Raw genomic sequence first — 27,503 nt, forward strand, 5'->3', positions numbered from 1 at the left:
CTGCCAGTGAGAATGGATAAATGGAGGATCCTCAGCAAAACCAGGTCTAGACCATCAGACAGAACAGAGGGCTGTACCAGGTGGCCAGCACCCTACACCTCGGGGCCACCTGTGGGGTTAGGTAACAGTCACAGGGTGTGGCATTGGGTGACCCTGCTCATCAGTTCACCTGGGGTGGATGTGGGAGAGTCAGGTGGGCCATGGTCAACAGTGCTCACATGGACATGGGTAGGGACTTGGACCCAGAAACACGGCTCTATTCAACACATTCCATCTTTTCTCCTTCTACTTGGATACGGGATATGCAATTATAACACACTGAACTTCTCTACCAATTCCATGTCCTGTGGTACTGCTGGGTCACTTTCTCTGGATGACTGCTTTTCCTCATTATGGAGACCAATGCTTCCTACTTCCATGGGATATGGAGGTAGACTGTCAATTTTACCTTTGTACGTATTGAAAAACATCGCTTTGTAATGTTACATGTCTTATTCTGGTTGGCTATTAGTTTGCAAGCCATTTGATCCTTTTGGTTGTTGCTTTGAAGCTTCCTCTGAGTTTACTGAGGAAACATTTCCCAGTATTCTGTGTCATGATTGGTGAAGTACAAGGTTGTATTTTAGTATTTTCTTATGCCATCTGGTGAGAACAGAAAGTACTGCTGAACATGTGTGAGCCCCAGGGGATTTCCCCTCTAATCCCTTATTGTGGTTCTTTCCTGGCCTCTGGCAGTCTTCTCCCATGCCTGTGAGTTTCTCTCCTCAGGTGGAGATAGATGCAGGGGAGTTGAGGTTACTTTGGCAGCTTGCACCATGGAGGCTGCACATGATCGAAAATGGTATCCACCATGGAACTCCCTTGTTTAAGTACCGTCTAGTCCTTTAAAACCCCTGAGTTGGGTAGAAACCCTCAGAGTTGGCTTTTGGAGAAGAGTCTGCCTTTTCTCCGGGTGGCTGGCCTCCTAAATAAAGCTCAACTTCTTTTCCCATCAAAACTAAAACTTTGAACATTGACCTTTCCAGAAATACTCAGCTGAATTTGGGATTTGATAACAATAAAATGGAGAGTGGAATGGCAGTTGTCTGGGGCTGGCAGGGTGGGGCAATGAGGAGTAGATCTCAAGGGCTATGATTTTCTGTTATGCAAGATGATTAGGTTCTAGAGGGGTCTCCACAACATTACCCCTGTAATTAACAGTACTGTACTGTATGGTTCAAATTTTGTGAAGAGTGTTGGTCTCATGTTCAGTGAGATCCTAACACAAAACACAAGTGGAAGACACGAATTTTGCTTCTCACATGACAGTATGCTGAACTGCATGGACACACTCTCTACTGATAATGTGAAAATAATTTAAAAACATTTACATAGTTTGAATACTAACCCTGAGGATATGTCATTTACAAATATCTTCTTCCATTCCATAGTTTGCCTTTTACTTTTGTTGATTTTTTCCCTCACTGTGCAGAAGCGTGCTATTTTGAGGTAGTCCCAATAGTTCATATATGTATGTATTTAATTTTCTTGTTTTATTTTTAATTTAAATTCAAGTCTTCAGTCTTTGAGCTCCACATTTACGGGAAGTTGTCTTGTCATGATTAACTTTATGGGTTATCTTGACTGAGTCATGGGTGCCCAGATTCACCACTGTTTCTGTGGATGTCTGTGATGTGTTTCCAGAAGAGACTGGCATTTCCTTCCATGGTTTCTGTCTGGGCATCACCCATTCCATTAAGGTTGTGAATAGAATCTGATGCAGAGGGAGGAAGAATTCCCTCATTTTTTACTTCCCATGTGCTTGTTTGAACTGGAACAGTGGTCCCCTCTGGCCCTTGTTATGAGAGTTATATCATCAGATCTCTACGTTCTGAGACTAGACCCTAGTTCAGAATCAGACCTATTACACCACTGGTTTTCCTGGGTCTCCAGCTTGTGACAGTAGATCATGGGACTTCCCAACCTCTTTAGTCATGGAAACCAATGTGCTTTGGGTTCTGTTCCTCAGGAGAATCCAGACTAATACATGGAGATGATTTATCTCTTGTTTAGAGGAATTGAATAAAGCTGTAGCTCATTTAACGTCCTGAGTAGCAAGTGCCAGGAGGGAAGTCTCACGTTGTTTGATTGGGACAAGGGCTGGGTGAAGTTAATGGGGAGCTGTGGGATCCTGTGGTCCTGGCTGCACAGGGAGTGCATTTGGGACTCCTCTAATGGTTCAGCTGTTGTGCCTCAGGAAATCTGTAATTCACTCATGTTGAGGGACAGGAGTAAGCAATGGAAACATCTGTGTCTTTTGTGCATGTTAGTGCAGTTTTCCTATGACAACAGGTATCTAATTCAGCGAGTTAATAGGTAAGCACAGAATCCTGTGTCCAGAGAGGCTCCCTGGGGAAACTGCTGTGTGGACAGGAAGCCCCAGACCCTGACAGGAAACCTGCCTGTAACCTCCATCTGCACCTGCTCCTGGCAACACAAAGCAGAATTGTGCATAGTGTGCGCCCCCTGGTGGTGCTGATCCCCTCCTGCAGGGAGGTTTGCGTGTGGGCTCCCAGTGATGTCCCCTCACCCAGTCTCTTGCACAGTAATATGTGGCCATGTCTTCGGCCCTCAGGTTCATCTGCAGATACAGCGTGTTCTTGGCGTTGTCTCTGGAGATGGTGAATCGGCCCTTCACGGAATCTGCGTAGTATGTGCCACTTCCATCAGTATCAATCCGTCAGACCCACTGCAGCCCCTTCCCTGGAGCCTGGCGGACCCCGTTCATGCTGGAACTACTGAAGGTGAATCCAGAGGCTACAACGGTGAGTCTCAGGGACCCCCCAGGCTGCACCAGGTCTCCCCCAGACTCCACCAGCTGCACGTCACACTGGCCACCTGCAGACGCAAGACATCTTGGTCAGGAAACTGTCACACATCCACTCTTTCTCACTCATATCCACTCACATACTCAGTGTCTCTAATTCACCATGAATTACCTTTTAAAAAAGCAACAAGGAAAACCAAGCCAAGCACATACTCCATGGTGAGGTGTCTGTGTTCTGTCCTGATCACAGAATGGGAACACCTGGGACCCCTGGAGCTGGGGCTCCTCTCCCAGCTGCACGGTCGGGATGGGCTGGTTTTATCAGCACAGAGAGGGCCCTATTTGCATGTCCTCTCACATATATATCACACTGCAGACTTAGATTTGATTCTTTCAAAGTGAATGGCAGGTTTAGGGATGCACTTCTACATTAGTTTGTGTGGATGGTGCTGTGACAATATGAATGATTCTAATCAGTGAGCACAGGTATGTTTGCGGAACTCGTGCATTTTTACATGTCTTTCATCAACGAAGGTCATTTTCGCTCTACAATTATTTTACATAATTTATGAAGTTTAATCCCAAGTACTTTATTCTGTGCCATTTTCAGTTGTATAATTTTGTTACTTGTTTTGCATATATTTCCATGCTGGTGTGTAGAATCATAGGTGGTTTATTTTTATTTATTTTCTTTGTTCATTGTGCTCATTGTGCATCCTGCACTTTTCCTCATTTTAAAAAACTGGTTCTAATATTTTTTGTGGTATCTCTAGGGTTTTGTTATGTTTAAGATCATGTCATCTGCAAACAAATAATTTTCCTTCCTCCTTACTGATTTAAATGTCTTTTATTTCTTCTTATTGCCAAAGTTTGTGGGTACTTCTTCCAGTTGTAGGAGAAGAATGCCTTTCCCTTCTTTTCTTCTGGGTTTTCACCAGGTGTAAGGATTCAATTGACATAAGACTGATCTAAAGGGAAGAATAAATTTAATTTTGCAAGTGCCTGGGCTTGCTAATAATATGACACCCAGAGAATGAACAAAGCAGGTGGCACTTGTGACTTTCAGACAACGAAATATTGGATTTGGCAAGAGTCAAGGCAAAGGTGTGGTTTTGGGGTATTTAATTAGTCAACAAATAACTAGGTTTGTTTGCACAACCTTCTTGTCCCTGAGTTCCTTATTCTGGTGCTAAGGATGGTTCTCCCCTCCTGGTACAGGGAAGGGGAGTTTCCCAAGGGAGATTTATATCCTGCTGTCAAGGGACAAAGGAGGGTCTGAGAGTCCTTGGACTGGCTGTTTCTCCCGTGACTTTCATCCAAATAAGGACTGTGACACGATGATATGGTTTGAGGCAGCATAGTTATTCTTCACGTTATCATGTGGAATACTTATGTTGGGGATGAGCATCATTTCCTGGCTCCTGATATGGCAGAAATGGTTTTAGTATTTTATGTTCAATATGCTGTCAGGTGTGGGCTTTCATAGTGGCCATGATCATGTGGAGGTAATTTCCTTCTCCTTTTTAATTGAGTTATTTTTAAATGATGAACATGTGTTTTTTGTTCATGAAAAAACTTTCTCTAATGATTTTATGAATAAATTAAGGATGGCTTTGATTTAATCATTCCCTCTGTTAATGGAGGACATCACATTTTTGCATTTGTGTATGTTGAAGGAAACTTGCATCTCAGGGATGCATCACACTGGATTATCATGTGTGATCCTTTCAGTGTGCTGTTGAATTCAGTAGGCTCGGACTTAATCAAGGAATTTTGCATGTATGTGTATCTGAGACACTGGCCTGTAGTTTCCCTTCTTGTGGTGTGTTTCTCTGGCTTTGTTGTGAGAGTAAAAGTGTCCTCATAAAGTGCATCTGGGAGTGGTCTTTTTCATCAGCAATTTGTAATAGTTTGAGAAGTATTGGCATTAATTATTCTTTAAATATGGTGGAATTTTAATAAAGCCTTGGTTTTTTTTGGAGGGTGAAGGTTTATATTAAGGATATCTTCTTACTAATTTTTGTTTTGTTCCTCTGTATTTTGCATGAAAGAGTATTGGTGGATCATATAATGCTAGAAAATGTGTAATTTGTTCTTGGTGATCTAATTGTTGACCTATAAATATCTAAGTTTTTCCTTTATGATCCTTTTCATGTGTTTAGTTCAGTTATGTCTCCTTTTTCAGTTCCGATCGCATTTGTTTGAATCTTACCTATTTCCCTAGGCTACCTATGTTTTTTAAATTTCACTTATCTTTCCAAATTCAAATTTTAATGAAGTTGATTTGTTTTCTGTATTTGTGATAGTCTTTTTTTCTCTGCTGTATCTTTTTATGTTAATTTTATATTTATCTTTTTATCTCAATGAAAATGCCAATGCCTTTTTTTTAAAGGAATGTGAAAAATATACTAATTCATATGTAACCACAAAACACATGGAAGTAAAAAAAAATCATGAAGAGGAGAGAACCTGGAAGAAGGAGAACACTTCTTCCTTCTAAATATATTGCAGAGATACATTAGCTCCAACAGTGTACTGCTGGCATGAAATGAGGCATATAGACCAGTGGAGCTCATTACGGAGCCAAGATGTAGAATTGTGCAGATGCAGTCAGCAAATCCTCCATGAGATTTCCAACAATGCACAGTGGGGAAAGGATTGTGTCTCTTAAACATGGTGTTGACTAGGGGCGCCTGGGTGGCTCAGTCAGCTAAGCATCCAACTTCCAGTCACGTATTGTTGTCATGATTTGTGGGTTTGAGCCCCACATCAGGCTCTGTGCTGACAGCTCAGAGCCTGGATTCTGTGTCTGCCTCTATCCCTGTGCCTCCCCTGATCATGATCTGTCTCTCTCCCTCAAAAATAAAAGAAACATTAAAAAATGGTGTTGATATACACGTGCAAAATAATGACATTTGGCCGTACTCTTGCATCATACATATACGTCAACACAAAAAAATCTCAAAATGGATTAAAGATTAAGCAGAACAGCTGACCCAAAATGCCTTCGAAGAAAACACACAGGATAACCATCATGACATTCTCTTGACAATGATTTATTTGATACAAAAGCAAAATCACAGAGAACCATGGCAGACAAGGGGGACTGCATCAAACTAGAAAGGGGGCAAATCAAACAGTAGCAGGGTGAGAAGGCAGTCTATGAAATGGGAGACATTACATTAAAAATATTGAAAAGGAGTTAATATCCAAAATACAGGAGGGACTCCTTAACATCAATAGCAAAAATCACAATTATAATAATAAACGCATCACCTGATTAAAATTTGGGTCAAACATGTAAATATCCATTTTGCTATTAAGGTTGAAAAAATGTCCATCCAGCATATGACTTGCTGTTCATCATCACTAATCATCAGAGAATTCCACCCCCGATCCACTGAGATATCACCTCACAACTGATAGCAAGGCTATTATAAAATAAGGCAAACACAACCAGAACATCTCAAGTGTTGCTGAGGATGTGGAGAACAGGCAATCCTAGAATTCACTTGATGGGAGTGCAACATCGTGTAGCTACTATGGAAAACTGTGGTGAAATAACCCACTAAACTGAGTTCCTAATCTGCTCCCATACAGTTGACTTCATGTCCAGCTGAGTGTGAGGAAGGTCTGGGCCTCATGTTCTGTGGAGAGGCAGGTGCAGAGACAGGTGGATCCAGTGGATGATTCCTTAACTACTTAAGTAGAATGGACCCCTGGCTGACCGTTTTGTAAGACTTGACTCAGTGTGCCTCCCCACTGGTTGTCTCAGGCTTCCTGAACTGGATGGAGAACAAAAGGAGTGAAGGGTAGAAACTACTCTTTTCTCTCACAGGAACGTGTATATACTGAGAATCCTTGAGAGAAAGTCGTGGAGTTGATGAAGAAGCTGTGGGGTTGCGACAACTACAAGAGTCTTTACGCATGCTCTCTCTTCATGGGCATCAAAGGAAAACCTTAAGGAAAATAAAAGGAGAGAGGAGCTGCTCAAATATATTAAGTTTAGATCACTTGAATGAGTCAGTCTCCTCTGTTTGAAAATCACTTACATCTATTTTAAATGGTGGCCCGTGTACTTGTGAGGCACAGGTCTGATCATATGAGAGTTAATTTATCCCCGAGCTTGGTCTCTGTCAAGGTCGGCACTACTATATGACTGTTCACTCTAAATGATAGAAGACATCTGTGTTTGTAAATGGTTTAGGAAACAGTGTGTACTGTTTGCTGGTCAGGTTGAAGTTTGCAGGGCCTGATGAGAAAGATGCTTCACAGGAAACCTGACCCTGAAACACTGGTTCTGGATATGAATTCTGAGATCTTGGGTGCCCCCTGGAGACCTGTGAACCTCCAGGTTCCCTACGTGGCTCCTGGTGTCCTGTGTGTTCCTGATGACCTGAGTGCCCCCAGGTGAACTGAGTGGCAACTAGTGACCTCAACGCCCCATGGACACCTGAGCATCCCCCTGGAGGTCTGAGTGCTCCATGCAGAACTGAGCGACCCTGGTGTCCTCAGCTCCCCCTGGTAACCTGAGCACCCCAGCAGATCTCAGTTACCTCTGCTGTCCTGAATGCCCCCTTGTGACTTTTAGGTAACCTAAGGGCAAATCGCAATTTTTGGGCCGATGCTCAGCTCTCAGAAGTCCTTTGTGGTGTTTGAGCCAGCTCTGTGGCTAGGCCTATTCTGTCCTGTTCACCCTTAGAGGCGGTTCTGATTGTGTGGCTGTTAATCCTGGGGGAACCTCCAAGGGGGTGGCCAGCACCTGCTTCATCCCTCTTCCTCTTGCCTAACAAACTGCCTAACTCTTGGACATGTGGCTCTTGTGGTCTGGACCCTAGTATGTGATATAGAATATATGATAGTATGTGAACCATCCACTGCATCCACTCTGCTGGGGTCGGTGGATCCAATTCCACCAGAAATTACTGGTTGAGATGGAGAACCCCAAGATGCTGCTAGTGAGGTGCAGAGTGTGCAAGGCACTCACCAGTTGGGCACAACCCCTGCAGCTGCACCTGGGACAGGACCCCTGGGGACAAGGAGACTCAGCCTGGGCCAGTCACCAGCAGTCACAACCATTCCCATCATCCCACATCTGACATCTGAAACCCTCACCTTTGGGACCTCTCACCAGGCACAAGGAAGGCCCTACAGTCTCTTCTGTTTCTCGAATACAGTTCTGCCTTCCTCAGGGACTTCAGCCCTGTCTGAGGAGAGAGCTGTGGGCTCCCACTCCCTGAGATTGGAGTTTACTCTAGATCTTGAGAAGTTTGCCTGTGTGGGAGGGAGCATGTCCTGATAAGTGGACAAAAATTGAGTCAGGCTCCCCTTGTCCTTCCAGGTCCACCTGTGGGCATCTCTTTGTGGATCCGCAGGCTTGTTGGTCCTCGGTCAAGGCAACACTTGGTCTATGAATTGTGTTGGAGGCAGGTCAAGTGATGGCCTCACCTTTCTGATCAGATAGTGAACAAATGAGTGGATCACAATTCACTATACTCTATCTGTCCGAAAGATATTTGAAGGGATCCATATTTTCTCCAGAAAACTTTCCAAATCAAGTCTTTAAGTACATTCAATTTTAACAGTCATTCCACACATAACTGCATAGGAAAAATCTATATTGATGTCCAGTCTGGTGTAAATATAACAAGCAAAGGACACTTGTTCCCAGGATCATATTTCTTTTAGTTTCCACACTGATGTATTAACCTCACCTGACAACCACCTGCAAAGCATGGGCACACCTGGAGACTTCTGATCTTGATGGTTCTCTGCTGATGGGGTTTGCTTCCTCAGTCATCTGCAAAGCTTGGAAGCAGTGCCGACATCTTTAAGTGCACAGACACCAAGACATGGACACCTTTCTGTCACCTGCAGATATGATTCCCATGCATGGCTGGTGTCTCCATCTCCTGAGAAATCCCCATCCAACACAAGGGGCTGTTAACTCAGGGAGGAGGCACAGATGTCACAGAAAAGTGGGGGACTCTTCACTGATATGGACAGAGACCATCAGTATCTGAGGTAAGAAGTTAATGGCACTAAAACAACCACATTAATGAAAATGGATTGGCTGACCTGGACATCATTGGAATCTAAAAATCCGGAGCCTAAAGAAATTGCAGAAAATGTGTTCATAGTCCTGAAGGCATGTGCCAAGAGGATAAATGCTGAGTTAGCTGAATAGACTTCAAATAGAGATCAGAATGCTAGATAGTAGATAGATGATAAGTGGATAGGTGATGGATGATAGAGGGTAGATAGATGATAGATAGATAATAATACTTTTATGTTATATTAAAGTCATTATAGAGGATTCACATCATTATGAATGTATTATAATGAAATTACCCACTATTGGCAATATTTTTTAAAAGACCATAATTTCATACGGAAAAGAATATTTGACACCAACTTTAGATATACAAAATAAATAATTATGACTTCAATATTTTGTGAATACAGCTTCCACATGGGGTAACACATGCCTGCTTGTAGATTCCTCCTCCCTCTGGGGCTTTGGCTTCCATTCCCATTTGTTCCCAGGGTCTCCCTTCCCAGGATGTCCTGAGCTCTGGGGTGTGCAGGGACAAGAGCTCTGTCCTGGATCTGGACCATCGTCCCTCTGGTTAACATTTACAGCTCCTTCCAGGCCCTTGCTCAACCACCAGGCTTCTGCCCACCAGGCTCCCTCCCTGCCTCCACCACCTGCCAGCCTCCTTCTGGACTCTTCCATTCATTTCCTGTGGATTTAACAACAGTTTGTTAGGTTGGCAGGTCTCCTAATAATAATTCGCATTGAGGAAAGAACTGTATAGGTAAAACATGACAGACTCTCTCCACAATAGCCTTGAGTTCATTCCCATGATGTTATTATTTTGCACCCCATCTCAGCCCCTTGACCCCACAGTCTTGCCTTAGAAACTGTCACTTTCATGAACGGAACTAAATCTGTCCCCCCTACACAACTGGTCCATCCTATCTATCTACTCTATATGGTCATCAGACAACCACCAAGCTAAGAAGGAACACAATACAGAGTGTGAAGACATAAGTATTTATAGAAATAATTTTATAAAATTTTATCTAATAATCAAAGTAATGAGATATTTACAGAAGTAACTTAAATATGGTAAATGACCATGTTTATTATAAGATTCTATGAGTTTAGATGAACATAATCAAGTTACAGGACAACCGAGTAACCACAGGTCAAAGAAATGTATCCTTCTCAGGTCTATCCAAACCCTTTCCTTTGCACACCAATCAGTTTCCTATCTCTCCCTTTCTCTCTGGGCCTCGCGTGTTCTCTGTCTCAAAAATAAATAAACACTACAAAATAAAGATACGTACAGGTCAGTGATATTTAATGGAGAACCCAGAAATAATCCCCTTCATCTTTGGTCAACTGAATTTTGACAGGAGCAGACAACATGACATTGGGGAGCAAATGGTCTTTTTAATAAAGGGTGCTAGACAGCTGGCTATCCATGTGCAGAGGAATGAAATTGCGTCCATATCTCACACCATATACAAACATCAAATCAAAATGGATCAACAGTTTAAATGTAAAATTATGACCTCTGGAAGCAATATATCGAGATAAATCTTCATGACCATTGGGTTTAGCAATGCTGTTAGAGATGACACCAAAGCACAAGCAAGGAAAGAAAAGTAGATAAATTTAGTTTTCTCAACATTAGAAACCTTTGTACACCAGAAGATGCTATCCCCAAAGTGAAAAGACAAAGCCTAATGGAAGACAATATTTGCACAGTATTTGTCTGGTAAGAGCCTGTTATGCAGAATGTATAAAGAGTTTTTACAACTCATCAACAAAAACACAACCCAATTTTTAATATGGACAAAGGATTTGGATATATCTTTCCCCAGTGCAATCATACAAATGGTGAATACCACTTGAAAAGATATTAAACATCAATAGTCCTTATGGAAATGGAGATTTAAACCACAGTGAGATACCCTTTTACACGCACTAAAAATGCTCTAATCAATACAACTATAAAATAACAAATGTTGGTAAAGATGTTGAGAAATTGGAACCCTTCAACCTTGCTTGTGGAAATGTAAAATGGTGGAGACTATGTGTAAAAGAGTTTGGCAATTCCCCCCCCCCCAAAAAAGATAAAAACATAGAATTACCATATGGCCCAACAATACTACTCCTAGATGTATATCTCGAAGATTGAAAACAGTTGTTTAAACAAAGTGCATGTGCACATACATAGCAGTACTGTTCACAATAGCCACATTGTAGAAACTATGCAAATGCCTATCGGTGTGTGAATGGATAAACAACCTGGGGCAGACCCTTAAACAGGAATATTATTCTGTCATACAAAGAAATAAAGTAAAATGTTGTGGCTGTAGAGAATACTGGTTTCTCAGAAAGCTATCACAGAACTCCACATCTGCACTTACATCTGGAAATTTAAAGCAAAGCCTTGAGCAGGTATTCATGTTCCCGTATTCATAGCAGCTTCTTCACAACAGCCAAAAGATGGAAGCAACCCAAGTAACTATTCACAGGTGAGTAAATAAACAAAATGTAGTATATACACAATGGAATATAATTCAGCCTTCAAAAGGAAGAGAGTTCTGACACACACCTGCACACCGACTGAACTTGGCAGTCATTATGCTGAGTGAAATGAGCCAGTGACAGAAGGAAAATACACTATGGTTCCACTTAAGTGAGGTGTCCAGAAAAGTCATACTCAGAGACACCAAGTAGAATGTGGCTGTAGGGGCCGAGGGGAAAGGGGAATTGGGATTTAGGGTTTAATAGATACAGAGTTTCCCTAGGGGAACATGACAACGTTCTGGAGATGGATGTACAACAGTGTGAATGCAGTTAATGCCAGACAACTGTATGCTTAAAGTGACTTACGTGGTAAGTGTTATGTTACATACATTTAATCAGAATTTAAAAAGGAAGGACTGATACACGTCACAACATGGGTGAATGCAGAAAACATCCTCAGTGACAGAAGCCATCCAGAAAAGGCCACTCAGGAACCATCTTGCTCTTTTTTTTTTTTAACATTTATTATTTATTGTTGAAAAAGAGAGACAGAGACAGGTCATGATAGGGGGAGGGGTTAGCAAGAGGGAGACACAGAATCTCAAGCAATCTGTAGGCTCTGAGCTGTTAGCACACAGCCAGAAGCAGGTGCTCGAACCCATCAACTTCGAGATCACGACCTGATGTGAACTCGGCGTTTAGCAGACTGAGACCCCAGGCGCCCCAGGAACCACCTTGCTCTTTAAATCCCCCCAGGTTACACAGATAGGGGAAAGTCTCAGGAGCACTTCCCCAAAAGAAGCCAGATCAGATTGGGAAAAGACATTTCACAGTGGGGCAGGTGGGGACACTTGAAGTGGGCCTGTGGTCTGGGGTCTAATGTGGAAACGCAGGGATTTCCTCATTTGGGGTTCTGTGGTGGTTTCTCGGGAGGGTGTGCCTGTTTGGGGTAAAACGCACCAAAGTATCTCGTGTGAAGCGGCAAACGCGGTAAAGAAATGAGCCTCCAGGTAAAGCGTATTTGCGCTGCTGTGACACGTTCACTGCACGTCTGAAATCACAGAGTAAGGTACTCCTGCAAACAACAGTGTCAGCCCCACATGACAGAAGCAAGAGAGGGGTCAAACGCTGTGACGTAGGCCCACGCCCAGACCCAGCTCACCCAGGCGGAGAGGCCACGGGCCCTGCAGGAGGCAGCACGTGAGCCAGAGGCACGTGGGAGGGTTCTATTGGTGGCCACGTGTCTTGGGTGCAGCGGAAGCAGTGGGATTTGGAATTCCGGTTGTCCACAAGACGCCACTAAGAAGCTGTTAGAACTGCGAAAAGCAATGAAGGGACATCTCCCGGAAGTGGACTCGGGAGGCGGGGAGGGGAGGCTGGAAGGCGGAGCCCACCACCCAGGGTCAGGCTGGGGAACAACCCAAGGCTACAGACCCAAGATTAGAACCCTCCGCGGAGAGAACCCCCGGCTCAGGCCCCACCAGGGGAAGCCTTGCCCTGCGGCCCCTGCAGGAAACCCACCGCGCCTGCAGCTGGGCCCGGGAGGCGCCTGCCCGCCCTGCAGCCCTGCTTTCCTCCTGCGGACTTCGCTTCAAAACCACGCTCCCAACTTCCTCTTCTCCGCGAAACAGCGTTCCTCTCCGTGTGCTCCCCGCTCGGCCGCGGTTTTGCCACAGCTTGCTGGGCCCGGATGGCAATTCTCCGCTACTCCTGAAGAAACCCACTTTGGCTGGTAACATAACTGGCGGGTTATTTCCAAGGGCAACGGAAGGAGCAACGAGGACACTCGCAGGATAGGAGAGCAGCACACACACACCACGTGCACGTCTGCACGCTCCTGACGACCCGTCGGAAAGAGAAAGGAAGAGACGGTGCCATTTGCAACCGCGGCGGAAGGAACGACGTGCCCCAGAGGAAATCTCAGCAAGGAGGTGGCAGGCCTGCTGTCCCAGGACAGGGCACTGGGGACAGAAAGGGAGGAAGACGCACGGGGGCGGAGAGCTGCTCTGTGCTCCTGGCCGCGGAGGAACCGCCCCTGTGAGCACGTCTGTCCTGCCCGGAGCCATCTGCAGCTCCGGGGTGTCGCACAGAAGTCCCCACGGCGCCGTGGCAGACTCGGGAGGGACACCCCGCCCCGCGCGGAGGCCGAAGGGACCCGCGAGGCCAGAGCGGCGGGAGTGCGAGCTCCGCCAGGGGAGCCCGCTCCTGGACCGCGAACCGCATGAGGCAGCGGCGGGAACCGAGTGGGCGCGGAGCAGGAACACGGCCGCGCGGCCCCGCCGCCCGGCGCCGGTGAGGTAAGCCCCGCGGGGGACACAGTGTCACCGCGCACGAAGCCGCGCAGGGTCCTTTCCCCCCAGGGTCTGGCGAACAGCGCCCCCCTCAGCCTCCAGGTTCCGGAAGCTCCTCTTCCCGGGGCCTGGCTTTCTCCTCGCCTGCTCCTCCCTTGGCGGGACCTGAGGGGACCGGGTTGTTGTCAGTGTGGACGCGGGGCCACGTCCCCCAGTGTGGACGCAGGGCCACGTCCCTCTGAATCCTCCACAGTGGGCCCTAGGAGACCGGGTTCTTGTCAGTGTGGACGCGGGGCCACGTCCCCCTGAATCCTCCACAGTGGGTCCTAGGAGACCGGGTTCTTGTCAGTGTGGACGCGGGGCCACGTCCCCCTGAATCCTCCACAGTGGGCCCTAGGAGACCGGGTTCTTGTCAGTGTGGACGCGGGGCCACGTCCCCCTGAATCCTCCACAGTGGGTCCTGAGGAGACCGGGTTCTTGTCAGTGTGGACGCGGGGCCACGTCCCCCTGAATCCTCCACAGTGGGTCCTGAGGAGACCGGGTTCTTGTCAGTGTGGACGCAGGGCCACGTCCCCCGAATCCTCCACAGAGGGTTCTGACGAAACCGGGTCTTGTTGGTGTGGACGCAGGCCCTCGTCTCCCCGAAGTCTCCACAGAAGGTCCTGTGGAGACCGGGTTCTTGTCAGTGTGGACGCAGGGCCACGTCCCCAGTGTGGACGCAGGGCCACGTCCCCCTGAATCCTCCACAGTGGGTCCTGAGGAGACCGGGTTCTTGTCCGTGTGGACGTGGGCACTCATCCCACCCGAAGTCTCCACAGCGGGTCCTGAGGACACCGGGTTCTTGTCTGTGTGGACGCGGGGCCACGTCCCCCTGAATCCTCCACTGCGGGTCCTGACGAAACCGGGTTCTTGTCGGTGTGGACACGGGCCTTCATCCCCCCGAAGTCTCCACAGAAGGTCCTGTGGAGACCGGGTTCTTGTCAGTGTGGACGCGGGGCCACGTCCCCCTGAATCCTCCACAGTGGGTCCTGAGGAGACCGGGTTCTTGTCAGTGTGGACGCGGGGCCACGTACTTCCTGAATCCGCCACTGCGGGTCCTGAGGAGACCGGGTTCTTGTCAGTGTGGACGCAGGGTCACGTCCCCCAGTGTGGACGCAGGGCCACGTCCTCCTGAATCCTCCACAGTGGGTCCTGAGGAGACCGGGTTCTTGTCAGTGTGGACGCGGGGCCACGTCCCCCAGGGTGGACACAGGGCCACGTCCCCCTGAATCCTCCACAGTGGGTCCTGAGGAGACCGGGTTCTTGTCCGTGTGGACGTGGGCACTCGTCCACCCGAAGTCTCCACAGCGGGTCCTGAGGAGACCGGGTTCTTGTCAGTGTGGACACGGGGCCACGTCCCCCTGAATCCGCCGCAGCGGGTCCTGAGGAGACCGGGTTCTTGTCAGTGTGGACACGGGCCCTCGTCCATCCGAATCCTCCACAGCGGGTCCTGAGGAGACCGGGTTCTTGTCCGTGTGGACGCAGGTCCACGTCCTCCCGAATCCTCCACAGCGGGTCCTGACGAAAGCCGGGTTCTTGTTGGTGTGGACCCGGGACATTGTCCGCCCGAAGTCTCCACAGCGGGTCCTGAGGAGACCGGGTTCTTGTCAGTGTGGACGTGGGCCCTGGTCCACACAGAGTCTCCACAGCAGGTCCTGATGAAACTGGTTCTTGTCAGTGTGGACACGGGCCCTCATACTCCCGAATCCTCTGCCGCCGGTCCTGAGGGGACCGGGTTCTTGTAGGTTTGGATGTTGGCCCTCGTCCTCTCGAATCCTCCACAGTGGGTCCTGAGGAGACCGGGTTCTTGTCCGTGTACGCCGGGTCATGTACCCCTGAATCCGCCACAGTGGGTCCTGAGGAGACCGGGTTCTTGTCAGTGTGGACGCAAGGCCACGTCCTCCTGAATCCTCCACAGTGGTTCCTGACGAGACCGGGTTCTTGTCAGTGTGGACGCAGGGCCACGTCCCTCTGAATCCTCCACAGCGGGTCCTGAGGATACCGGGTTCTTGTCAGTGTGGAGGCAGGGCCACGTCCCCCTGAATCCTCCACAGTGGGTCCTGACGACACCGGGTTCTTGTCGGGGTGGGCACGGGCCCTCGTCTCCCCGAAGTATCCACAGCGGGTCCTGAGGAGACCGGGTTCTTGTCAGTGTGGACGCAGGGCCACGTCCCCCAGTGTGGACGCAGGGCCACGTCCCCCTGAATCCTCCACAGTGGGTCCTGAGGAGACCGGGTTCTTGTCTGTGTGGACATCGGCCCAGGTCCTCCCGAATCCTCCACAGCGGTTCCTGACAAAGCCGGGTTCTTGTCGGTGTGGACACGGGCCCTCGTCTCCCCGAAGTCTCCACAGCGGGACCTGAGGAGACCAGGTTCTTGTCGGTTTGGACGCGGGCCCTCGTCCTCCCGAATCCTCCACAGCGGGTCCTGTAGAGACTGGGTTCTTGTCAGTGTGGACGCAGGGACCACGTCCCTCTGAATCCTCTACAGTGGGTCCTGAGGAGACCGGGTCCTTGTCTGTGTGGACGCCGGCCCGGGTCCTCCCGAATCCTCCACAGCGGGTCCTGACGAAACCGGGTTCTTTTCGGTGTGGACCTGGGCCCTCGTCCTCTGGAATCCTCCACAGGGGGTCCTGATGAAACCGGTTCTTATCAGCATGGATGCATGCCCTCCTCCACCGGAAGTCTCCACAGTGGGTCCTGAGAGATCAGGTTCTTGTCACGTGGACAGGAACCTATGTCGTCCTGTTCCCCCACTGTGCATGTAATGGCACAGACTTAAGGTCAGAGTGGTCCTTCATGAAGAGCTCCTTAGATGGTGTTGTCAAGGGCCTCTCCTCCAGGTTGGAAATGGTCAAGGATCTGGGCACATGACACAAGGCAAAAACAAAGAACAAAAACCCCACACTCTTTGAATTGTCCCCATTCTATCTTAGAGGTGGATGGCGTCACCTGGGCTTGACCTCTCCCAGTGGGCCTGTGCTGCCATGCCATAAAAATCCAAGTCCCAGGAATCAGAGCTTCTTTCTTCCTACCTCTGTGGGCTCTGGGGGCTTGGGGAGCGTCTTCCTCAGAGCCTTCCCCCTTTTTTTTGTCTGTGTCTCCTGCCCTGTGCCTTGGTGTGCTTGTCATGGTCTTTTGATAGAGTGAAAAGTCTGGAGGCTCCTCTAGGGTGTCTCTGTAAACAGGCTGTGGATACTTTGAGTTTTTCAGTGAATGATGACTTTGGCGGTCTTGGACCAATCCAGCCAGCTGCAGCATGTCAAGCGTTGTAAGCAACAGCTCGGAGCCAATGACGAAGACCCACAAAAGCCAATCAGTGTCCTTGTCTCCCTCCCTTTGGACAAATGATTCTAGGAAGCCTTGCATTTCCATGATGGTATAGTGCCTGTCACCATTTCTGTCTCTCACGCTGGTCCTTGGACATGTAGGTGTAGTGGATCGTGACAGGGAAAATCTGGGATAGAAGTTATTTCTTTCCAGAGTCGTGTTCTGTGGCCTCCCACACTGAGGTGTCCCACCCAATACCTGACAGGTGGGGAGCCATTGGCGACAGCAGCGAGGATTGCAGCCACTAGGGGGAGCTTGCCTTGGCCAAGACCTCCACCCTGGGTGCCATGATGCTCCTTGTAGATTTGCCTCCATCACTAGCTAGGGCTGGCTAATCAAGCACAACACCACGGTGCTGGCCGCAACACAGTGGACCAAGCAGCTGGCGTCTTCTTCGACACTAATCTAGGAACACTGTTCTCGGTGTCCACCTCCTTTGGAGGTGAATAGGAAATACACACCCCTGTACCCCCAGACTGGTGCCTGCTTGTTGGTCTCTGCAGGGAGTCTGACCTTTTATGGCACTGATAATTTAGGGTGAGGGTTTCTGGCAACACCTGGCATAAGCCCAAATCAAAGCTACAGACCACCAGCAAGCACCAGCTCCTTCCCACAGCAGCTGAGACGTGAGGGTGAGGAATGAGTGAGCCATTCTTAGGTCTAAGGCATTGTAGGGGGGCATCAGCTAGGCTCCCAATCCCATCCTTGGGGATAAATGTATTGTGGGACTCAGCTTCTGGACTGAATTAAGAACATGTAGACTGTGACCTGCTGAAGGAAGTGGCAACAGCAAGTCACAGTGGGTGACAGGCAGCTCCCTAGGCATCTGAGCTCTCGTTTGGGGTACATGAGATGTGTGGGCCCCTTGTGACTGAAGGTGGGGTTTCAGTACACCCCCAACAAAGGAAATGGAAGCACAGGATTTATGACTTACAGAGCCCAGAACAAGAGGGCACAAGGACCCAGGGAAGGGCAGGCCTCCATCCCACATTCGCAAGGATCAGGACATAGAAAACAGGGTAGCAAGTACAGGATTTCTTGGGAGCGGATGGGGCTGAATTCGCTAACTTTCACAGGCTCACCTCTGTGTTATTCTAGAAGGTGCTTGGGAAACCAAAGTGGGAACCCTAGGCAGATTCTTATCTACGGTTAAACTCACTGAAAAGTAGGCAAGAGAAAGAGAGCAGGGATTCACCTTTCCCGGTCTCCCTCTGGATGCCAGAGTCATCCATAGACACTTGTGCCTACCTTTCTGATTGATGTATGGGGTGCTCCTTTCAGCCTCATGGTCTCAGTCTCCCACATTTGGAAATTTGCTCTCCAGAGAGGCACAGCTTGCACTAGTGGAACCTAATGCCAGTCCCCTTCCCTCACAGCCCGCAGACACGCCCGTGTGGACAGGCAGTATGGGTGGGTGGTAGCCCTCCATTATCCTGAGCCCACATGGGACTGGGGGAAGACAGATTACCTGGAGAATGAGAAACTTTTCAGTCCACAACAGCGTAGTTTTGGAGAAAACTCATGAAGTTGCCAATAAAGGAGCTTGTGTCAACTTCTCTTAATTCTGGAACCCAGACACTTCCGCTCAAGACACAGCTCTGACTCAGGTCCTCTTCCCAGAAACTAAGGCTCAGTTTGGGCTCTTACAGGCTTAAAAACTACATAAAAGCCACAAGCATGCAGTTTTCAAGTTTTATTTCAGAGTGCTGGTCGGTGACCCATGAGAGACCTGGTGTCAGAGCTGTGATGTGCCTGAGGACCCCTGTGTCTCCCGCAGACCCTTGGAAACGTGGATGTCAGCTGTGCCGCCTCAATACTGTATTTTTACAGATGCACCAGATGCATTGTCTATAGTTGTTCAGGGGTCTGGAGGCTAAATTATGGATTGTCTTCTCCAAAAATCTCTTCCTTAACTTTCTCTGTGTTTATAGTTCTGACATTTCCAGAAACAACAAAGAGGAATGCAGCTATTATGGCATAAATGTGACCAAAACCCACTCTGAGATATACCATGGATTCATGACTTTGCCTGACTGGCTGAATTCTTCTGGGAGGGGTCCACAGTCTGTGCTCCCACCAGTGCCTTGTCCGTGCACCATGGAGGATCCCAGCCTGTGTGGCAGTGGCAGTTCCTGTTATGGTTGCACATCCCTCTGTGACTGCATTTCTCTGGGATACAGTCATAATTCAGCTGAGCCCCACTGCCAGTGCAGTAGGTATCCCGACAGAACTATCCAGAAGCACAGGAAGTACCAGTTCTCACATGAGGAATCTGGGTTGTTCCTGTGCTACGCTGTGAATCCAGCCCCAAACATCAGAACCCTGGATCTCAGACAGATGGAATCCAACATGTTCTTGCAGCTGAGGGAGATGTGTGACATTCCTACACTGCAGCCTTCCACACGGCACACCTGTATGGGAACAGGTTCAGCGTTGACTTCCCCGGGGTGTTCTGCGGTGTCCATGTCGGCTGCCTTTGTGATTTATGGTATAGCAGACATCTTCACCTTTCCCAGAATTTCTGCCAAAGCTTTCTTGGCAGTGAATAGTGCGGTCAGTGCAGTTTCCATGATAGCAGCAGCCCTCTTCAGTGCACCCGGTTCCATCTTGCATATGGAAGTCACAGGGTACGCCAAGGTCACCCCATGGCAGAACTCTGGAAGATCACGTATATTTTGGATTGGTCTGCAGAGTGTCCTAGCAGCGGAGTTGGTGCAGTCTGTATAGCATCTGCCTGTATTACATTTGCCCCCAGGCATTAAGATACAATCACGCATACAGCCTAGATTGCTGTAGCACTGGTTGAATGAGCCGCAGTCACACTGCTTTCCTGGATCCACTATGTAGTTTCCATAATGATAGTGGGTCAGGCTTTTATTTAAATGCACCATTTCAGTGTTGAACATGCACTTGCCTGTTCCACAATTCATTATGTGCTGCATATGAATGAAGGAACAGTTACTGAAAGCTTCCATTATACCAGTTAGTTGGGTCCTAAGGCAGCTGGACCTTTTTTGGCAAGCACATTCATCAGTGTCAATGCACAAGCCACAATTTCTTGCCATCTGATGTGTTGCTATGACAGACAAGAGTAAATAATGTCTGCCTAAATAACCCAGAATGATGGCATATAAGCCATTGGTGGATGGCATATAGAATATACAACTGGACTGCCATGAACCTCATGGGGCCCATCTCAAATCACATTAAGGGTGAATGTGTTTTAAGAAATCGAAAATACTTTGACTCATACTATTGAAGAGAAAAAAGGACTCTGATGCAACACATAATTGCCCGTGTGAGCTTGATGTCTCTCACTATAAATGACCATGAAACCAATAACTTACATCAATAGCATGAAATATTGACTCAATTAAGCTAACTAGCCTTACTAGGAATTGGGCACTTTTTTCCACGTGGTTAACACACTATACATTGTTTTGAAACTGAGAGCAAGTCCTTTGAAAATTCTGTGATGGGATGAACAGAACTTACTAGAGATCCTTGGGGCTGCACTGGCATTTCCTTGAGGAACAGGGGGTCCCCTGTCCTCCTTATATCCTAGGTTATAAGTAGGTCCCATTGCACAGATGTCTGCGACTATCTGAGAAACAAAGTGTTCAAACCATTGGAAATCACCGAGGGGTCTCATTTCATAGGCAAGTTAATCCAACTTCATGATATCTTCAAGGCTGCCATAGCCTGTGTCGATTGTGACCATGGAAAGAGGAATCTCCTCCAGGTAGCCGAGGTAGTAACAGTCTGGAGGCATGAAAGTGTAGTCAGGATGCTCCCTGAGCATCCTGAGTCATCATCAGCAGAGTCTGGACCAAAAGAGTTTCTTGTGCCGCATGTGCATAACATGTCTCTTGCCCCCAAAACGCAGGCTATAGGACAGACAGCCAGGCATCTGAATGCCCTTGCTGTGGTGCGGCTCCTTCTTGGGAATTACCATCTCAGAGGAGATGTAGCACCATGAGGGATGCCCTTGAGAACCCTGCACAGGAGCCAGCACTGCCCAGAGTGCAGTGCAAAGAGCAAGAGGGGTGCCCTCAGGGTGACCTGGCCCTCTGCCAGCCTCATGCCCCTGCTCAGAGACATCTGCCAGTGAGAATGGATAAATGGAGGATCCTCAGCAAAGCCAGGTCTAGACCATCAGAGAGAACAGAGGGCTGTGCCAGGTGGCCAGCACCCTGCACGTGGGGGCCACCTGTGGGGTTAGGCAACAGTCCCAGGGTGTGGCATTGTGTGACCCTGCACATCAGTTAAGCTGGGGTGGATGTGGGAGGGTCAGGTGGGCCATGGTCAAGAGTGGTCACATGGACATGGGTAGGGATTTGGACCCAGAGGCATGGCTGTAGTCAACACCTTCAATCTTTACTGAAGCTACTTGCATATGGGCTATGCAGTTATAACACCCTGAACTTCTCTACCAATTCCATGTCCTGTGGTACTGCTGGGTCACTTTCTTTGGATGACTACTTTTCCTCATTACAGAGACCACTGCTTTTGCTTCCTTGTGATGTGGAGGTAAACATTGTCAATTTTACCTTTATGGGTGATGCAAAAAATCTCTTTGTAGTTTTGTGTGTCTTATTCTCCTTGGCTATTAGTTTGCAAGCCATTTGATCCTTTTGGTTTTTGCTTTGAAGGTTCCTCTGAGTTCACTGAGGAAAACATTTGTCAGTATTCTGAGTGATGATTGGTGAACTACAAGGTTGTATTTTAGTATTTTCTTATGCCAGCTGGGGAGAACAGAAAGTACTGCTGACCATGTGTGAGCCCCAGGGGTTTTCTCCTCTAATCCCTTATGGGGGTTCTTTCCTGGCCTCTGGCAGTCTCCTCCCATGTAGTTTGGTTCCCTCTTCAGCTGGAGATGGAGGGGAGTTGAGGTTACTTTGCAGCTTGCACCATGGAGTCTGCCCATGATCAAAAGATGGTTTTGACCATGGCACTGCCTTGCTTGAATAAGTACCCTCTACTGCTTTAAAACGCCCTGGGTCAGGGAGAAACCTCAGAGGTGGCGTTTGGACAAGAGTTTGCCTTCTCCCCAGTGGCTGGCCTTCTGAATATAGCTCAAATTCCTTTGCCACCCAAACTAAAACTTTGAACATTGACCTTTCCAGCAACAGGCAGCTGAATTTGGGTTTTGATAACAATGAAATGGAGAGTGAAATGGCAGTTTCCAGGGCCTGGCAGGGAGGGTCAATGAGGAGTAGATCTCAAGGGCTATGATTTTGTGTTATGCAAGATGATTAAGTTCTAGAGGGGTCTCCACATCATTACCCCTGTAATTAACAATACTGTAATGTATGGTTAAAATTTTGTGAAGAGTCTGGGTCTCATGTTCAGTGAGATCTTACCACAATATAAAAGTGGAAGACACGAGTTTTGCTTCTCACACAACAGTGTGCTGAACTGCATGGACACACTCTCTACTGATAATTTGAAAACAATTTAAAAAAACTTATACGTTTTGGAAACTAACCCTGAGGATATGTCATTTACAGATATCTTCTTCCATTCCATAGGTTGCTTTTTTGTTTTGTTGATTGTTTCCTTCACTGTGCAGAAGCTTGCTATTTTGAGGTAGTCTCTCTCTATATATAATTTTCTTGTATTATATTAATGTAAATTCAATCTGTTAACATACAGCGTAGTACTCATTTTAGGGGTAGAATGTAGAGAACCATCGCATACATATAACACCCAGTTCTCATTTCACCCAGTGCCCTCCTTAATGGCCACATGCCATTTAGCCCACCTCCCCCACTTCCCCTCAGTTTGTTCTCTGTATTTAAGAGTGTCTTCTGGTTTCCTCCCTCTCTGTTTTGATTTATTTTATTTTTCCTTTCTGTATGTTGTGTTTCTTATATTCCACTAATGTGTGAAATCATAGGATATTTGACTTTTTCTGACTGACTTGTTCCACTTAGCATAATACACTGTAGTTCCATCCACATTATTGTAATTGGCAAGATGTCATTCTTTTTGATGGCTAAGTAATATTGCATTGTATATATTTACCACCTCTTCTTTATGCATTCATGTGTTGATGAATATTTGGGCTGTTCCACAATTTGTTTTTTGTTGATAAGGCTGCCATAAAGATTGGGATGCACGTGCCCTTTCGAATCAGCCTTTTGGTATCCTTTGGATACCTTTGGTATCCTTGGATAAATGCAATTGCTTGATCACAGGATAGTTCCGTTTTTCATTTTTTGAGGAATCTCCACACTGTTTTCCAGAGTGGCTGCGCCAGTTTGCATTACCATCAACAGTGCGAAAGGGTTTCGCTTTCTCTGCATCCTTGCTGACATTTTGTGTTTTCTGAATTGTTAATTTTAGTCATTGTGACAGGTGTGAGTTGGTATCTCATTGTGGTTTTGCTTTATATTTCACTGATGAAGAGTGTTGTTGAGCATCTTTATTCGTGTCTTTTTGCCATCTGGATGTCTTCTTTGGAAAAATATGTATTCATGTCTTCTGCCCATTTCTTCACTGGATTATTTGTTTTTTGAGTGTTGAGTTTGGTAAGTTCTTTATAGATTTTGGATACTAACCCATTGTCTGAGATGTCATACAAATATCTCCCCCCATTTTGTCAGTTGCCTTTTAGTTTTGTTGATTTGTTCTTTGCTGTGCAGAAGCTTTTTATCTTGATGAGATCCCAATAGTTTATTTTTGCTATTGTTTCCCTTGCCTCTGGGGACATGTCTAGTAAGAACTTGTTCTGGCCAAGGTCAAAGAGGTTGGTGCCTGTGTTGTCCTCTAGGATTTTGATGGTTTCCTGTCTCCCATTTAGGTCTTTCATTCAATTTGTATTTATTTTTGGTGTGTACTGTAAGAAAGTGGTCCAGGTTCCTTACAAGTTCACGATGCTGTCCAGTTTTCCCAACACCAGTTGTTGAAGGGACTTTTTCCATTTGATAGTCTTTCCTGCTCTGTCAAAGATTAGTTGATCATATAGTGATGTGTCCATTTCAGGGTTTTCTAATCTTTTCCATTAATCTATGTTTGTTTGTTTTTTTTTTTTTTTTTTTGCCAGTATCATCCTGTCTTGATGACTACAGCATTGTAATATAGCTTGATATCCAGAATTGTGATGCCTCCAGGTTTTTTTCTTTTTCAAGATCTTTGGTTATTTGGGGTCTTTTGTGGTTCCATGATAATTTTAGAGTTATTTGTTCTAGCTCTGTGAAAAATGCTGGTATTATTTGACAGGAAATTGAATTATTTGCATTGAATGTCTAGGTTGCTTTGGATAGTATTGTCATTTAACAATGATTTTTCTTTTAATCCATGTGCATGGAATATTTTTCCATTTCTTTGTGTTTTCTTCAATTTCTTCCATAAATGTCCCAGACTTTTCAGAGTACAGATCTTTTACTTCTTTACTTAGGTTTATTTCTAGTATATTATGGTTTTTGGTGTAATTTTAAATGGGATTGATTCCTTGGTTTCTCTTTCTCCTGCTTCATTATTGGTGTATAGAAATGTAACAAATTTCTATATGTTGATTTTGTATGCTACAAATTTACAGGTTTATTGTACCAGTTCTAGCGGGGTTTTTTTTTTGGTTGAGTCTTTCAGGTTTCTATATATGGTATAAAATTCAACTCCAGAACTGAATAATCCTATTAAAAAATGGCCAGAAGACATGAATAAGCATTTTTCCAAATGTGACCTACAGATTGTCAATAAACACATGAAAAGATGGTCAACATCACTCCTCATCAGGGAAATATAAATCCAAACTACAATGAAATATCAACTCACACTGGTCAGAAAGGCTGAACTCAACAGCACAAGAAACAACAGGTGTTGGTGAGGATGCAGAGAAAGAGGATCCTTTTGGAGGTGCTGGTGGGAATGCACACTGGCACAGCCACTATGGAAAACAGCATGGAGGTTCCTTAGAAAGCTAAAAATACAACTACATTATGATAGAACAAATGCACTACTAGGTATTTACCCAAAGGATACAAAAATACTAATTTAAGGGAATTGTACCTCTCTGTTTATAGCAGCTATGTCACAAACAGCCCAGCTATGGAAACAACCCAGCCGAAGTATGCATTGATTGATGAATGGGTATAGAATACGTGGTATATCTACATAACCCCGTCCACGCACACTGGAATATTTCTCAGCCGCAAAAGGAATGACATTAGCTATTGTTAAGGACAGGGATGGGCCTAGAGAGTATTATATTTACTGAAATAAGTCAGAGAAAGACAAATACATGATTTCATCCATATGTAGAATTTAAGAAACAACAAATGGGCAAAGGGACAAATAAGAGAGAAGAGGCAAACCAAGAAATAGGCGATTTTTTCAATGTTCACTTATTTATTTAGAGAGAGAATGGGAGGTGGGGCAGAGGCAGATGGGAAGAGAATCCCAAGGAAACGTCGTGCTGTCAGTGCAGAAACCAAAGTGGGGCTCGGTCTCAGGAATGATGAGATCAAGACAAGAGCCCAGATCAAGAGTCGTGGGCCTAACCCATGGAACCACGTAAGCCCCACGAAACAGATACTTAACTATAGGGGAAAAACTGATGGTTACCCTGGGGAGGGTGTGTGGAGGGATGGGGAGGTAGTTGATGGGGATTAAGGGGAGCGCTCATAACGAACACTGGGTGCTGTATTGCAATGTTGAATCACTATATTTTACACCTGAAAGTAATAGTACATTGCATGTTAACTAACTGGAATTTGAAGAAAAACTCAAATAATGTATTTATAGTGCCTGTAAATGGCCATGTTGGCATACAGCCCATGAAGAAGCATTTATTGCAGAAAATATACTACCAGAAAGAATACCTAGACTATTTGAACTAAGGTATGTTCTTTTCCTTTCCCACCCCAGATCAGCAAGAAGAAACTCCAGTGCAAGTAACTGTGACTATAGGCATGTGCCCCTGAGCCTGGCTGCAACCTCCCCTCCAGACTGTTGTAGCCAATACACACGGTTCCCGGTGACCAGCTCCTGTTCAGAGGACTCTTTCCCAGAGGGACAGGATGTCAGTGACCCTAAGCTGTTTGCTGTTGAGGCCAAGCCCCAGCAGGTGCCACTGAGATGTGCGACTCACTCATTGTTGGCAGCCCCACTCCCAGGAAGGAAGCTCTGCCCTGGGCACAGTCCACTAGGGATGCTGGGAACCTGATCACCCCAGACCTGACTTGTATGGCAGGAGTCTCATGCCACCAGGACAAGCAAGCCACAAGGCAGTGAAGCTGCCAGCCACCCCTAAACAGAGCCCTCAGTTTCCAAACTGTTTGGAATCCTGTTTGTCCCCGACACGCCCTGCAGCTGCAGACCTTTGCCCAGAGTATTGCCCAGGGTAAGGGGGAGATGGAGTAATCCTCTAATCCAAGGAGCAAATCTGTTCCTATAGAACTGACTTCATTTCCAGCTAAGTGTGAGGAAGAAGGTCTGGGCCTCATGTTGTGGGAGAGTCAGGTGCAGGAGACAGATGGTTTCAGTGGAGGATTCCTAACCTACTCCCCCTCACCTGCAGGAGAGAGCCAGAGCCAGGGACAGTGGAGGGAACAGCTCCTGTCAGAACACACATCAGAGTATGATCTCAACAACTCTCCATTCAGAGGAGTCCGAGGTTGTAGGGTTCAGTCTGTGGAGACTCCATACATCAGAGGGTGGTTGAACATAGGAGTGCTGTCAAATGAAGCAGAGTATCTCATCATGTGGTTTGGGAAAGAAAGAGATAAGGAATACCCAACCAAACCACTGTCACCATGGTCTGGCTGTGTGAATGTCCCAGGTCACACCACCTCTGTAATTATGGGACTACCGCCCTTCCCTCCACATCATGTCTTTGAGTTTCACCTGGTTTCAGGTGTGCATCAGTAGTGTCACATTTCTCTGGCAAAGCATCCCATTGATGGAAGTTTCGTAGTTGGTTTATTCCTTTATATTTAGAAAGACTTTTGCCTTATTCTGAGCTTCTAACACTAAGAAAGATGCTATAAATATTTACACACCATTTATTTTCTGAGCATGGGATTTCATTCTTCAGGGACAAATACTCGGGAGTGGTATTTCCAGGTTCCTTTTTATGTCATCCATGTATAATTTCATAAGCAACAGCCAACGGTTTTCCAGAGCTGGTGTTTGTTTGTCAATCCTTCCTGCATTGTTTGAGGCCCCACGTATGCTGGATGCTCACCTGGATGTTGTTGTCAGAGTTGTTCATACCTGAGCCATTGGGATGTGTGTATAGGGCATCTGTTGCATTCTTGATTTGAATTTCCCTGACAGTCGATGGTGTGAAGAGTCTTCTCCAGTCAGTAACTAATGTGTCTATAACCTCAAGGATAGGATGTCTACTACACAAGGCTGTGCTTGTTTGATGGAGGTTTGTTTCCTTTCTTCCTATTGACTGTTGAGGGTTCTTAGCATATTCAAGATGCAGGTCCCTTGGTGGTTATGCAATTTGTGAATGTTGTCTCTTACTCTGTAACTTATCTTACT

The 27,503-nt window shown here is 46.7% G+C and overlaps 1 protein-coding gene across 1 annotated transcript; it reads left to right on the forward strand.

Moving 5' to 3' along the window:
- Positions 1-12,679: 12,679 nt before the first annotated feature.
- Positions 12,680-27,503, forward strand: LOC122222703. Its single transcript, XM_042943239.1, has 3 exons — positions 12,680-13,083; positions 13,157-13,648; positions 25,881-27,503. Exons 1-3 carry the CDS (start codon positions 12,680-12,682, stop codon positions 26,176-26,178), a joined length of 1,194 nt encoding a protein of 397 aa, XP_042799173.1. The 3' UTR covers positions 26,179-27,503.

Source organism: Panthera leo, chromosome B3 (assembly GCF_018350215.1).
Source record: "Panthera leo isolate Ple1 chromosome B3, P.leo_Ple1_pat1.1, whole genome shotgun sequence".
In the NCBI taxonomy this organism is placed as follows: Eukaryota; Metazoa; Chordata; class Mammalia; order Carnivora; family Felidae; genus Panthera; species Panthera leo.